General features: G+C 35.4%; 1 protein-coding gene across 4 annotated transcripts in view; it reads left to right on the top strand.

Moving 5' to 3' along the window:
• The window catches only part of STK31 (serine/threonine kinase 31), a 101,349-nt gene that overhangs the window by 258 nt on the left and 85,057 nt on the right, over positions 1–16,034 (top strand). For all 4 annotated transcript variants that reach the window (XR_011487683.1, XM_070467505.1, XM_070467495.1 and 1 more), the window contains exons 2-6: positions 2,022–2,068; positions 2,157–2,209; positions 8,380–8,478; positions 12,681–12,755; positions 14,154–14,312. Coding sequence is in view for 3 of the 4 variants with exons in the window: in XM_070467505.1 (XP_070323606.1) it covers positions 2,022–2,068; positions 2,157–2,209; positions 8,380–8,478; positions 12,681–12,755; positions 14,154–14,312 (433 nt within the window). In the remaining variant the exon portion in view is untranslated. The remainder of the gene's footprint in view (positions 1–2,021; positions 2,069–2,156; positions 2,210–8,379; positions 8,479–12,680; positions 12,756–14,153; positions 14,313–16,034) is intronic.

Below are 16,034 nucleotides of genomic sequence, written 5' to 3' on the forward strand. Positions count from 1 at the left end.
GTTCGGTGGTGGTAGCACTATATTTTCACACTGGGTTGTCTTTTAGGTCCACAAGTATGGGCGTGGCCGTTTCCTGGCCTTCTTGGTTTCCAAGCTGCCCGCTTGCATCTGAGGGTGACAGTCACCCCAGTTGACAAGGGTGCTGCCAGAAGGCGAAGCTGGCCTGCAGATACCTGGGCCTGCTGCTCCGGGTGAAGGCGGAGACCTGCAGACCAGTTGTCGGGTGGAATTCTCTCTCCCAGCAAATTCTGTGCCCTTTTAAACTTCGAAATACCTGCTAAGACAGGCGTTGAGGAGTGACCTGGGCTCACTTCGAATTCTCGATGTGAACTGGAAGTGCAGAAAATGGGTGCAGCACCACACCCTTCTTGTGAGTGTGTCAAAGCCTCTCAGTCATGTCTGACTTCCCGGTGAACTGTAGCCCCCTCCAGACTTCGCTGCTCATGGGATTCTCCCGGCAAGAAGACTGGAGTGGCTTGCCATTTCCTTCCCCACTCTCGTGTTAACCATTGCCAAAAAGTCTCTTTGACCCGTTTTAAAAATATGATTTAAAAACTTTTTACATCGTGTGGTGCCATTTCCAAAGTAAAGATTTTCATTTTAGAAAGAAAAAAGTAAAATGAAAATCATTCAGTCGTGTCTGACTCTCGCGATTCTCGAGGCAAGAATACTGGAGTGGGTAGCCGGTCCCTTCTCCAGGGGATCTTCGCAACCCAGGAATCAAACTGGGATCTCCTGCATTGCAGGCGGATTCTTTACCAGCTGAGCTACCAGGGAAGCCCCCATCTTTTAAATTAAGTTTAAGCCAGTGTCTTCCAGCGAAATAAGTTTCTCTGGACAGATTCTAACTTGTTTTTACAACTTTTTGCTCAATTTAAAATTTACTTTTGAGTAGTATATGAGCAAGAATCCTTGTTTTAAAGATGGGTTGATCCTCCTTAGTGTATGTGAAAAAATGTGAAGTAACAAAAATCATAAAAGTTTAAAATTTTTTATGACCTTTCCCCTAGTGTGACACAAGATTAACAACTTTTCCTGTGGTTGGGGGAGGATTTGGTGATTTGGTGTAGTGATGTTCTTAATTAACTCTTAAAATTCTTTAAAAGATCTATTTTCAATTCCCTTAAAAAACCTAACATTTATGCATATAAAGTACCATATTCTAGTGTTTTAAGGGCAAAATTAGGACTAGTAGACATCTTGAAATATCTTGCATTTGGGAAAGCAAATTATGTAATGAAAATTATTTTTGGAGTTATGGGCATAATTTGATTCATTTTGCAATTTTTAAGTGCAAGGTATCTTCAAAAGCAGAAACCATAACATGGATATCCTTATTTAAAAATTAAATCCTAGTCTGAATCATTTGTGTTATATATATATATGTTTGTAGTGTTTCTTTTTGTTTAGGTTGTGGGAGTGCTACTCTTGTTTACTGCATGTGTGTTCAGTTGCCCTGTTGTATTAGACTCTTTGCAGCACTTTGGGCAGTAGCCTATTAGACTCCTCTGTTTATGGGACTTTTTCAGGCAAGAATACTGGAGTGGGTTTCCACTTCTCCTACAGGGGATCTTCCCAGCTCAGGGATTGAGCCCACCTCTCCTGTGACTCCCGCAGTGCAGGTGGATTCTTTACCTGCTGAGCTATCAGGGAAGCCACTACTCTTGTTTAGGGAAGGCATCAATTATTTTAAAGAATATGTACTTTGTACTGAAATATTTATGTAACTGAAAAGAGTGTGCATCAATTATACTATTCAGTGTAAATTTGTAAAAGTTTGATTAAAGACATAATTTCAAAGATAGAAATTGCATCTGATGAAATTGCAAGATATACTCAAAACAAAATAAATATTGCAGAAAATATCTTTGAGGTTGTTTTTAATATAGAGTTTGGATTTTGATAGCTTTATTTGGGACAAAACATAAACAGAGGAATTTGAACGTTATATAGTTTTGTCTTTAATTCACTGTTAATGGCCTGATTAATAGAACCTAATTCAAAGTATTGAATTGTTTTAGTTTTTCAGGAATTGTCCAAATGGAGGAAGATAAACATTGCAGTAAAGGTACTGACACTAAAAATTATTTTTGTATGTAAGAGTTAGATGATGTTGATTAATTTCTAATTTTCTTTGCATTGTAATTTGATTTTAGTTGAAGATGTGGTTGGAAGTCATGTGGAAGATGCAGTAACATTTTGGGCCCAGGTAAAACAGTAGCCTGATTTACTTCCTCTCCCACCTCTTCCTCCACTAACCCAGATCCTCCCCAACAAAAATGAAAATAGAAACCCTGTAATATATATATGTCATTGTTATTTTTCATGCTTAATTTTTATTGAACATTATTTAACACAGGGCATTATTAGAAGACAAATGGCTAAAAATTGAACTTAATATCAGAATTATGAGTGTGAGGTTTTAAAGTTACACTTAATTTAGCATCAGCAATCTAGACTGCATAAATTACTGAAGATGCTGAGAAACTTGTATTTGTGAAGTTACAGCTCCATCTAGAGGTGTTGGATGCAATTGTTTCTTAAGTGATTCAGTTCCATTCAGTGGCTCAGTCATGTCAGACTCTTTGAGACCCCATGAACTGCAGCACGCCAGGCTTCCCCGTCCATCACCAACTCCTGGAGCTTACTCAAACTCATGTCCGTCTAGTCGGTGATGCCATCCAACCATCTCATCCTCTGTCGTCCCCTTCTCCTCCTGCCTTCAGTCTTTCCCAGCATCAGGGTCTTTTCAAATGAGTCAGTTCTTCGTATCTGGTGGCCAAAGTATTGGAGTTTCAGCTTCAACATCAGTCCTTCCAATGAGTATTCAGGACTGATTTCCTTTAGGATTGACTGGTTTGATCTTGCCGTCTCAAGAGTCTTCTCCAACACTGCAGTTCAAAAGCTTCAATTCTTCGCACTCTGCTTTCTTTATAGTCCAACTCCCACATCCATACATGACTACTAGAAAAACCATCACCTTGACTATATGAACCTTTGTTGGCAAAGTAATGGCTCTGTTTTTTACTATGCTGTCTAGTTTGGTCATAGCTTTTCTTCCAAGGAGCAAGCGATACTGTTAAATTTCTTAAGTGATATTGTTTTCTATCTTTTTTCTGTTGGTTTAATTTTGAATTTGAGGCACAATATCTTTTTTTTTTTTGAGGTACAATATCTTTTTCATCATATAATTGAAAGTACTAACAGAACATTTATAATTTTATATTGGCAGTCTTCAAGGCAAATAAGTTTACTCAATTTTAAATAGAAAGCGAAGCACCAAAGTGCTTATGTTCCAGAATTTAAGAAGGTGAATCTCTCTAATGTACAGTTACTCAATAACTTTTAATTTTATGAGCTGTGTGATATGAGAGGGAAGGGAATAACATTTCTGTGTACTTCTGCAACCTGAGAACTCCTTTTTGTGTGGGTAGAGTGAATTGGCAATATGGGAAACAGGATTTATGAAAAAGAAAGGTTAAAGAAGAAATATGATTAACTCAGACTTCTTAAATTATTTAGAAAACATATTTTAGAAGTGTGATATCCATAGAAAATGTTCAACAAATTTGTATCTTGGCTTATGGACACATTTTCTAAAGGGTGTCCACATGTTCTGGTTCTTTGCCCATTTCCCCATTGTGTCTGCATTAATAGCACCTGCGTCCCTCTCAGCAGTGTCCAGTGTTGGATGATAAATGATATTTTTAAGCTTATTAAATAGGAACAACATTTACTATCTCAATTAAGATTTTCTAGACCAGTACTGTCTGGTAGAAATATAATTTGAGCCATATAAGTAATTTAAATTTAAAAGACACATTCAAAATGAAAAAGAAACAGGCAAGATCAATTTTGATGAAAACATTTTATGTAACTCAGAACATCCTAAATATCTTTTTAAAATGTAATGAACACAAGTATGTTAGCAAGATATTTTATTTTCCTTTTTTCATAGTAAATTTTCAAAACCCAGTGTATATGTTAGACTTACAGTACAACTTAAATCAGATGAGCCACATTTCAAGTAAGAATTTGCTATTGTATTGGTCAATGCAGCTCTAGACTTTGATTTTTATTGACATGTATGTGAATTTGTAGCCTGAATTGGAAATTATGATTTAAACCAGATGTCAGCAAACTTTTTCTGTATATGTTAGATAGTAAGTATTTTAAGGCTTATGGCTCTTTTGCAACTGTTCAGCTCTACAAAAGCTGCCATGTAGTGCAAAGGCAGCCATAGACAATATATAACTAAATAGGTATATCAGTAAATAAAATTTTATTTACCAAAACAGCAGAACTCATAATTTTCGAATCTCTGATTTCAACCATGAGTTGAGGCCCCTGTAGAAATTTAAACACATTTAAAAAAGAGAGAAAGCATGTCTTAATTGAGTGAAAAGATTAAGAACTAAAACTACTAGAGTGTCCATATGAATCAGATGATTTTTTTTTCAAGAAACAAATTGTTTGTGCACACATGTGTGAATCCATATTGGAGACAGGCCCTTTGTGTGCCCCTTTGACAGTTGTAATAGATTTCCTCAGTCAACTAACCTGAAATCTTGTACCTTAACACATGCTAAGGCCAAAAACAGTCAGTAAGAAGAGAAGACCCTTCTCAAACTTGGGAAACATCTTCCAGAAGGATGGTTGGGAATAACTGTGCTTCTCCTTTGTATGTTGTTTCTAGGAAAAAAATTTTTTAAATGAATCCTATACATCTAAGGGACATCTTTTGATGTTTGATGAAATTTTGATATGTTTTGATAAAATTCTAAAAATTAAAAAAATTCAAGATGACATTGCTAAGATGCTCTTAGTCTGTAATCTCATTTCAAGAACACATGCATGCTAAATAGCTTCAGTCCTGCCCTGCTCTTTTACGACCCCATGGGCTATAACCCACAAGGCTCCTCTGTCCGTGGCATTCTCAAGGCAAGAATACTTCAGTGAGTTGCCGTTTCCTTCTCCCGGGGATCTTCCCGACCCAGGGATTGAAGCCACATCTATGTCTCCTGCATTGGCAGGCAGGTTTCTTACATTTAGTGCCACCTGGGAAGCCCAGGTCATTTCAAGAACACAGTATTTTTGTAAAGTGTGGTCCCAACAGGGGGACACTTCATGAATTTCACTTCAAAAGACATTTCTTTATATAGCAGTGCTAAGCATGAAAGGACTTTTCATATTCTTATAAACATGAAGCTCACCCTGTTGCTTACAGTTGTTTTAATTTTGTGTTTTCCAAGTGTGCATGTGGTATACTTTGTGAGAATAGAGTTAGTATGTGTGATTTTTCTGAAGGTTGATAATTTTGCATGCAGTGGATTTTCTTTAAAAAGAATGGTCAGTTACATGCTTGCTTCAAGAGTTATTTTCCTATGAAAAAGACTTTTTTGCTCTCTTAATTTTGGTTTTATTATTTGATGTTAACATATTTTGTATAATTGTATTGGATCTCATAGTATCAAATATTAGATGTAATTTAATAGTCACTTTTTTTTCTGAAAACCCACTTCAGTCACCTTTTTTTTTTTTTTTTTTTTTTCTGAAAAATGCTGCATGATGCTAATTTTCAGTGTAATTTCCTCCCCTGCTCAGTTGTAAGATGTTTTGTACTTTTTAACACCTGATATGTACAGCCTGTGTAACAGAAAAGGCAACGATAAAACAATAATTCTACAGAAAGAATATAGCAGGAAAAAAGCTATTTATAACATTTGATTAGGGTTTTGATAGGCTGTAGATGAAGAGTGAATAGAGATTTAGAAATATAATGGAGGCAGGTCAAGATGAAGATCTGCTCACATGTATTCTCTGTTTTTCTACCACTTTGGATTTTCTGCCATTTAAGCCACTTACTTGAGAACACTTCGGAAATTTCAGTAGGCCTAGTTTGCTCAGTAGCAGTTGGAGGAATCTTAAGTATTTGACATTTGAAAAAAGAGCTTCCGTTTATGCTAGCCCATATACCTACAAAATCTAATTATGTAAAATGTTTTGGTGTATTCTGAACTTTAAAGAGCTCATTCCTGGGGATTATTAAAGATTGATTCCAGTGTGTTTTGGGGTCAGTTTGAATTCACGTCACATTTTTACTGTGTGTAGAAACTCAGAGTTTGTTTTCATTTATCGAAGATAATCATATTCTTTCTAGCCTTTTTGACTGTGTTATTGACATATTTTTAAAGAATATATGTATTTGACGGTTTACTTTGAAATAACTTTATACTTACAGTAAAGTTGTAAAATTATTTTCAATATTATACCCTTCACTTAGCTTTCCTTGTTTCTAACATTTTACATAACCATAGTACAGTGGTCACAGTCAGGAAATTAGGAAATTGACACTGGTACAGTACTAGTAGCTCTTAAGTGCAGCCCTAATTCAAATTCCACCAGTTTTTTTCTTATTTTCTTTTTGTTTCTATTCCAGGATCTGCTTCAAGATCTCACATTTTATTTAGTTGTCATATATCCTTAGTCTCATCCAACATTTGGTAGTTCTTTTATACTTTTTCTTTCATGATTTTGACGTTTTTAATGAGCACTGGTTAGTTATTTTATAGAGGATCCCTCAGTTTGTATTTGTTTATGGTTTCTCATAAAAACATTGGCAGTAGTATACAGAAGGGCCGGTAGCACTACAGTGCATACTACAGTGTGATGTACTAGAATTACGTCATATTGAGGACTTCTAATATTGAGAGATTTCTTTATTGGTGATATTAACCTTGATCCACTTGGTTAAGGGGATAACTGCTATGATTCTTAATTGTTAAGTTACTGTTTTTCCTTTTGTAAGTAATGAGTGTTTTAGAAGAAGATACATTGAGACGATGCTGAAGCTCAAACTCCAATACTTTGGCGACCTCATGCAAAGAGTTGACTCATTGGAAAAGACCCTGATGCTGGGAGGGATTGGGGGCAGAAGGAGAAGGGGATGACAGAGGATGAGATGGCTGAATGGCATCACCAACTCGATGGGCATGAGTTTGGGTAAACTCCGGGAGTTGGTGATGGACAGGGAGGCCTGGTGTGCTGCGATTCATGGGGTCGCAAAGAGTCGGACACGACTGAGTAACTGAACTGAACTGAACTGAATCTTGTTTTTCTTAAAACTTTTACCCACAGATATTTTATTTATGACTATGGTCTTTGATGATGATTTTCTATTTTCCTCATTCCTTCTGCATTTATTAATGGGAATTACTCATTAAGGAAGAGTTGTTTCCTCACCACCTTTTATTTGTTTAGTCAATTATTTATAGTGATATAAACCTGTGGGTTATAATCTAGTACTGTCATTTATTTTGTTGTTTACAGTGTTCCAACTTAGGCCATTAGGAGATTGTTCACATTGACTACTGTATCATTTAAGCTACACCCATTCTTTTTTTGAGTATTTCTTTACTTTTTGGCATCATCAGATATTCCAGGATCATCATTTATTTCCCTGTCCTAGCCCTGGAATCACCCATGCTCCAAAGAAATCTTGTTCCTTTTATCAGAGAATGGTGTTTAGAAATCAAGATCTGGGTACTAGGTGTGCTTATCACTACTTGAGTATTATTGCTTCTAGTTCCTCTTAGCAGACAGAGCTAGGAAATACACTTATCAATATAATACAAAAATACAAATATATATAACTAACACACGTGCATATCTATATTTATCTGTGTGTATTTCTTTCATATGTACATATATTCACACATAAACATGTGTGCTTGTATACATATGTGTGTATATATACATGAATTCTTACTGATATGTTGCAATTGTAATCTAACATTGCAGGTTCATTCTAGCCTGGCTTCCCTATTTCTTTCTGCCCGCTTTCATTATATACAATATATTTACTTATTTGTTCAATCCTCGTATACATCTAAAGTAGTTTCAAAATTGTTAACCCATGCACCTGTGAGAAATAAATTTACTAAGTGGATAACAGTGTTTATGTAGAGGAACCTATACATTTTGAAATCAGTTTTACATCTTTTTCCTTTACACAACAACAAATATGTGAGAAGACCCATGTTACTTGACTAAAATATGGTACTTATTTTGAGCAATTAGGATTTCATCTAAAGTAAAATCCAGAGACAAAGTTATCTCTTCATATGATATTAATAATATTTAGTATCTAATTTTGAATTCCATGTAATTTGAACTCTTTGGGAGGTAAAAATTTTCTATAGCCTAGTTCCATTTCTAGTAAAGAACTCATTTGAATGAGGAAAAGTAATGATGTGAGAATTTATTTAATTTCTAATGCCCCAAAATCTTTTAAGTATCATGCATAGTGGAAGCCTTGTTGGCATAACATTGCAAGTATTAATAATATTTTACTGAATTTGTGTCTGTCCTTCCTTCTAGAGTATCAGTAGAAATAAGGATATTATGAAGATTGGTTGTTCACTGTCTGAAGTCTGTCCCCTTGCCAATTCAGTTTTTGGGAATCTTGATCCAAAGAAGGTGAGCCATATTCTTGGATACAATTATTCCATCTTTCCTATTAGCTTTCCTGATCTTAGATTTTATAGATTTTGGAATTTTTGTTATATTTGAAGAAAGAGGCATGTTTTTAGAATTTGTATAGGCTACAGTCATTATAAATTTATTTTTTCAAAAATACTTATGAACTATTTGCTATCTACCAGACACTGTGTTAAACACTGCTGCTTAACACAGTGGTGAAAGAATAGAATGGTGGTGAACATAATAGAATCCTTGTTCTTGACCCTGATTCACAAAAATTTATAAGAGATATGTTTATGGAGAACAGTTTGACAATATATATATGTGCATGTATTTTTAAATTGACATAATTTACAGTGCAGCATGTGTCTTTTAAGCACACAGCTTGATGAGTTTTTCACATGTATGCATCTTTATGATCACCACCCAGATGGAGATTCAGTTCTGTCGGCTTAGAAAGTTCACTCAGGCCGTCTCAGTCGGTTCTTAGTCAGTAGTCCTCTAACAGAGGTAACCATCATTCTGACTTCTGTCCCCATAGGTTCCTTTGCCTATTCTTAAATTACACAATATATATACTCTTTTGTGTATGCATGGCTTCTTTTGTTCCACATAATTTCTGAGATTTATCCATATTATTGTATGTTTGTTCTTTTACAACCTATGCAGTATTTCAGTGTATGAAAGTGAAAATACTAGTTGCTCAGTCTTGTCCAACTCTATGAGACCCTATGAACTGTAGTCTGCCAGGCTTTTCTGTCCATGGGATTCTCCAGGCAAGAATACTGGAATGGGTTGGGATTTTCTTCTCCAGGGGATCCTCCTGACCCAGGGATCAAAGCTGGGTCTCTTGTATTGCAGGCAGATTCTTTACCATCTGAGCTACCAGGGAAGCCCAGATGTATAAAATACACCAAAATTAATCTCTTCTCCTTTGCTGGGCATTTGGATTGTTTATAGTTTTTGGCTACTGTGAATGAAACTGCTGTGAACTCCTTATACAAGACTTCTGATGGATGTTTTAACTAATTTATTTTGTGTATATACCTAAGAGTGAAATTGCCAAGTCACAGAGTAGGTGTCTTTCACTTTAGTAGGTACCAGCCAGTCAGTTTGACAGAGCATTGAACCACTTTGCATCCTTAGCAGCAAAGTTTGAGAGTTCCAGTTCTTCTATGTCCTCACCAACCCTTTACATTGTCAGTCTTTTTAATAGTAGCCATTTCTGGTGGGTGTGTAATGTTATTTTGTGATTTTGCTTTTATTTACCTTAGGAATCTGAGCTTAAGCGTGCTGTTCAAGTTTTACAAATTTTATTAGCCATTTGGATATCTTTTGTGAAGTACCTATTTAGATCTTTTTCCAGTTTTCAAGGTTATTTGTCTTGATTGATTTATAGGAAGTTCTATACAGTTGGGCCTCCATTATCTATGAATTCCAGGTTCATGAATTCACCCAACTGCAGGTTAGAAACACTCCAAAAATTTTTCAGGAAATTCCAATGAGCAGAACTTGAATTTGCCACATACTGGTGACTATTTGCATAGCATTTTCGTTGTGTTAAGTGTTACAGGTAATCTAGAAATGTTTTAAATTGTATGGGAGGATGTGTGAAAGTTATGTAAACATATTCTGATATTTTTATATAAGGGACTTCAGTGTCTGAGGGGGGGTCCTGGAAACAGTCCCCTGTGGATGCCAAGGGCAACTGCTTGTGTTCTTTATAGGTTCTGGAAATGAACCCTTTGTCTTACACGTATTGCCAATGTCTTAGTCCATGGCTTCCCTACTCACTTTGTTAATAGCATTTGAAATCTGTTTAATTTTTCTTTTCTGGCTTCTGCTTTCTGTTTCCAACATAAGATATCTTTACTTACCCCAAGGCCTTGACTATATTCTCCAATTTTGTTTTTTCCCAGAAGTTTTTGCTTTTAGGCCTATGGTGTTTATCTACAATAAATTTTTGGTTGTGATTTGAAGTAAAAAGTAAAAGTAGCTCAGTCATGTCCCACTCTCTGTGACCCCATGGACTATAGTCTATGGAATTCTCCAGGCCAGAATACTGGAGTGGGTAGTCGTTCCCTTCTCCAGGGGATCTTCCCACCCCAGGGATTGAATCCAAGTCTCCCACATTGCAGGCGAATTCTTTACCAGCTGAGCCACAAGGGAAGCCCAAGAATACTGGAGTGGGTAGCCTATCCCTTCTTCAGCGGATCTTCCTGACCCAGGAATTGAACCAGGGTCACCTGCATTGCAGGCGAATTCTTCACCAACTGAGCTATCAGGGAAGCCCCTGATTTCAAGTAGAGATCACACTTGATCTTTTTCCATATGAATATTCAATTATATCAGCCCCGTTTTTTGAAATGATGATCCTTTCTTTGTTGAATTGTATTGGAATCTTTGTTTTAAATCAGATGGCTATATATGAGTGTTAATCATCTTTTCCAAAACAGGAAATGCCTGTAATCATGGACGCATCAACTTCTCTACCAAAAATTTACCCATTGGACATTTAAGTACAGGAAGTACACAAAGATGTTTGTACAAAGATATTCAGTATAGCATTATTTGTAATAGGCAAAAATGGAGATTAGCTAAATATCATTTCATACATACAGTAGTAGTAGTCATGATAATGATAGCTAGCATTTGAGTCTTACCCTCCGTGAGACAGAGACAGTGTTCTAAGCACTTTGCTACTAACTCATTTAATCCTCACTCATTTGTACCAAATTATTTAATCCTCACAGCAGCCCTGTGAGGCAGATACTTGTTTTTTCTTTTTTTGGAAATTGAGACACAGCTAGAATAACTTTATGAAAGTTACCAGCTAGTTAATGGTGGATCAAATATTTAAACTTACAGAGCCCACTTTCTTAACTGTTACGTATACTGGAATAATTAATGGATTGTGGTAGATCCTTATTTTAGAATACAAAGTAATCCTTTTTTTCATTTTGCCCTTCTAAGGTACTTTTCCTGCCAGTGGGTCTCCTCTCTGCAAGACATTTTAACACACACTGCATGTCTATTTATCTTGTCAGGTAGGGTTGAACTTGGGAGGGCTACAAACCACTGTAATATCTAAGATTTCTCCACACTCCAGAAACCAATATTCACTCCCTTAGGGATATTATTTCTCCCATTCTCCCATTAAGAATGTATGATTTAAAGTAATTATCAACTTGGGATGACTTTGTATCTCCCATTTCCACCCTCAGGGGACACTGTCAGCATTTGGAAATAATTTTGTTTGTCACAACTGGAAGGAAGGCTATTGGCATCTTATAGGTAGAGGCAGGGGGCGGAGGGGTGGGGAATGCTAAACATGTATAATGCTAAACATTTTGCAATGTATAGGAGAGAAGACCTCTCCCTCCGCCCCCCCCCCCCCCCCCCCCCCCCCGACAAAGAATTCAGTTCAGGTCAGTCAGTCAGTCGTGTGGACTGCTGCACGCCAGGCCTCCCTGTCCATCGCTAACTCTTGGAGTTTACTCAAACTCATGTCCGTTGAGTTGGTGGTATCACTGGCATCACCAAAGAATTATCCTGTCTCAAATGTCAATAGTGCTGCGGTTGAGACACTGACTTAAAGTAGGTAAATTTTTCTTTGTTCATTTATTAAACATAATTAAATTAAGATATAAATTTAAAATAAATGAAGATTCAGTATTAAGGATATTATCTAATATCATTTATTTACTTTTAAATAATATCAACGTCCTTCTATATGAAGTAAAAAATGTGAGAATCTTTTTTGGCCGGTTGAACATAGGGATCTTATAATGGTCGAGAATTACAGTTAGGTGGCACGTACCTTGGCATGTTTGTGTTTTAAGAGCAATTAATGTCTTCAGACATCAAAACAGCATGATTTTAAGTTTTTGACGTCTGTGCTTTTTTTTTTTTTTTTTTGAGTTTTCAGTGTTTATGCTTTTTGTCTTCTCTTTTTTCTTTTTTGGAGCGGCAGAATAATATGATGGACTCTAAAGTTAATTGCCTGAGTTTGAACTGGTTCTGCTGCTTACTAACTTGTGATTTGGGGCATACAATGGTGAAAACAAAGTACCTGCCTCATAGGGTTGTGAGAATAAAATAAGTTATTATACATAAAGTGCTTAGTAAATGAGCTGATCTTCTTAGCATTACTATTCATTAAAGTGCCAGATAATTTTGTTTTCTTTTTCTGTCTGTAGATTTATGGTGGATTATTTTCTGAAGATAAATGTTGGTACAGATGCCAAGTACTGAAAGTCATCAACGATGAAAAGGCAAGAATGAGTGTTCAACTTTTTTTTGCCATGAGCAATATTTATTTTCATTCCAAAATTTGGTGCTTATTTAGCCTTTCATTGCTTATTCATAGTAGTATAAAATATGGTTGAATACCACTACAGTATTGTAATTACCCTCCAATTAAAATAAATTAATTAATTAAAAAATATGGTTGAATAACATGTAAGTTGATTAAAACATACATCTCCCCCCAGAGCACAAAAAAAATGAAGTGCTTACAAAAGTCAAAGTTAGATTCAGAAATATTCTTCTGATTTTAAGTTGTCATATAATCACCCCAGATTATCAAAGAATAGATTACCTTACCTAATTTGTGGATTATTTTTGGTGACCAGTTGGTTCTTTGTATTTTAGTTCTTAATAATTACGTTTGAGTCTTGCTGAGTAAGTTAAAGTTTATTCTATTAAGATTGAGTATAAGAAGAACATTTGATTTGAAATTATGTTTTTATTTTACTTAGTAGACGTGCATGTTGTTAATAGTGAAGACTTGCTTGCCTCTCTCTTGTGCCTGGGTTAAATGTGATGAATTTTCTTTGCATTAACTATTTTGTCTTTTACATTGTGAAATTCCAGAATATTTTTAAGGGAATTTGTGGAGATAGGATTCTAAATAGTTGTTTGGTGGCAATTGGGCATCTCAGGCTGTGTAAAAACATCTCTATAGGGTTTCTTTTACTATTTTTTTTAAATGTCTGCTTTCCTGGACTTAAAAATATTTTATAATATATAATATTTTGTAAATATTGTTCTTGGTGCAATAAAGTAAGATGAAATGCTTTGAGTAATGTTCCAAATACATTTTTTAAAATCTCATGATTTATTCTTGTCATAGGTAATGATTTATCTTAGTAAAATAGACCTATTCCCCACAGTTTGACAACTGGAAATGATATTTTGTGTTTGCTCTTGGTTTGGCTTTAACTTTTTAAATTAAGGGCAAAATAGCTTTTGACTTTGTGATAAACTATTTATCTTTTTTACCTTTTATAGATATAGAGCTGGAGGAAAGGGTGAATTTGATTCATTTCCAAGGTCTAATAGCTGGAGTTAAGTTTATCAAAGAAAGTTTCATAAAACTTTGCCTTTCTTTTCAGATTTTATTGTTTCCAACTTGAGTTTATTTAAATACCATTGTTTAAAAAAATCAAAATGAGAAATGGTACTGTTGGAAATAGTACTGTTTGGTACTAGCTGAACTAGTACTAGTATTTTGAGGATATTGCTGAAGCTCTTGTTTCTGAATGCATTTAGACAATTTCAGGTAAAATCCTATCATGATTTACAGGTAATTAACAAAAAGCAGCAAATATGTGATTTTTTTTTTTTAGATACTTAAGTTCTGTATTAGCATTTATCTTATTATTTTCCAGTGTCTGGTGAGATATATTGACTATGGAAATACAGAAATTCTGAATCGATCGGATATAGTAGAGATTCCTTTGGATCTGCAATTTTCTAGTGTTGCCAAAAAGTATAGACTTTGGGGACTACAGATTCCTTCTGGCCAAGAAGTTACCCAGTTTGATCAGGCAAGTCACAGATTTAAAATATTTTTGTTAATGGAGAGAAAACTATGTGCTTGAAAAAAAATATGGTTAAAATCCATTAATTTTCTGTAATATGAAAGCTTGTATAAATTAGTGACAAATGTGAAATTATGGAATAATTCATAAGCAATTATATAATAGTATATTTGTGCTCATCTTTGCTAGAGTACACATTCTAGATCAGATAAGACTGGTGTTTGTGTGTATACACTTATATAATAAATGTAAATAGTTTCTTCTGATGAGAAAACTTCAAAGAATAGTCTCTTATGGTTGAGAGAATGATGCATATAATTATTGTTATCTTTTGCTTTTGAGAAAATATTTATTGTATAAAAGTGATCTTTAGCTGAGGTCGTAAATATTACACATTTGAAATAAGCAGAGTTGTAAATTAATCAGATTTTATCTTCTTGGCAGAGGCTCACACTGTTCAACATAGTAATTGACAGTGACATTTCTGTTAATCTAGATTCCAGTTTGTATTCATTTCCATTAAATTTTAGGTTAGCATCCTGATTCTGGAAGACCTCATAATTTCAGTGGTAGTCTTAACAGGAATCCTACCTCCTTTTAAATCTGTGCAAAAATGATATGCTTTTAGGTAACTGATACTGCTATTGAAGGAATGTTACACTGCAGAGTAATCAGATAAGTATTTTATATTCAGCAGCTCAAATGACTTATGTGAAAATAATTAGTGCTAGGAGGAATAATACAATTTGAAACCTTCTCTTTGCCTCTTATTTGATTGGTTTTTAGAATCTTTTAGGTCACTGGGTGTAGTTTTGTCTGCACTATAGTTACTTATAAGAAACATTTCTGTACCTAGACCTGTGTTGTTGTTCAATTACCAAGTTGTGTCCAACTCTGCGACCTGATGGGCTTCCCTGTTCACTGTTTCCGAGTTTGCTCAAATTCATGTCTGTTGAGTCACGTGATGCTGTCTGACCGGCTCGTCTCTGCCGCCATCTTCTCTCACCTTCAGTCTTTCCCAGCACCGGGTTTTCGGTGTGTCGGCCGTTCGCGTTAGGTGGCCACAGTGTTGCAGCTTCAGCTTCAGCGTCAGTCCTTCCAGTGAATATTCAGGATTTAGTTCCTTTAGAACTGGTTTGATCTCCTTGCAATCCAGGAGATTCCGAAGGGTCTTCTCCAGCACCACAACTCAAAAACATCAATTCTTCAGCTCCCAGCCTTCTTTATGGTCCAACTCTCAGATCTGTACATGACTACTAGAAAGAACATAGCTTTGACTATACAGACCTTTGTCAGCACAGTGATGTCTTTGCGTTTTAATACACTGTCTAGGTTTGTCATAGCTTTCCTTCCAAGAAGCAAGGATCTCCTAATTTCATGGCTGCAGTCACCATACACAGTGTCTTAGAACCCAAGAAAAGAAAATCTGTCGCTGCTTCTACATTTTCCCCTTTTTCCTAGATACCAGATTTCATTTTTACATGCTATAACTCCTCAGGACACCTTTATATTTAGTTAGGACCAAAATGGTCAACAGAATCTGCTTGATTTAAAGAGATTATTCTAGGGTATTTAATTGGTACACTTTAAAAATATAGATGCCTGTACAGGTCTTAGCTCTTCTTCTGGAAAGGATTTATGAAATATGTAATTGGAGTATAGTATACACATGAGGAAGTATATTTGTATTTAGCCAACAAGGTAAAAGCACTTTTGTAGAGATTTGAA

Source organism: Odocoileus virginianus, chromosome 1, assembly GCF_023699985.2.
Source record: "Odocoileus virginianus isolate 20LAN1187 ecotype Illinois chromosome 1, Ovbor_1.2, whole genome shotgun sequence".
Classification (NCBI taxonomy): Eukaryota; Metazoa; Chordata; class Mammalia; order Artiodactyla; family Cervidae; genus Odocoileus; species Odocoileus virginianus.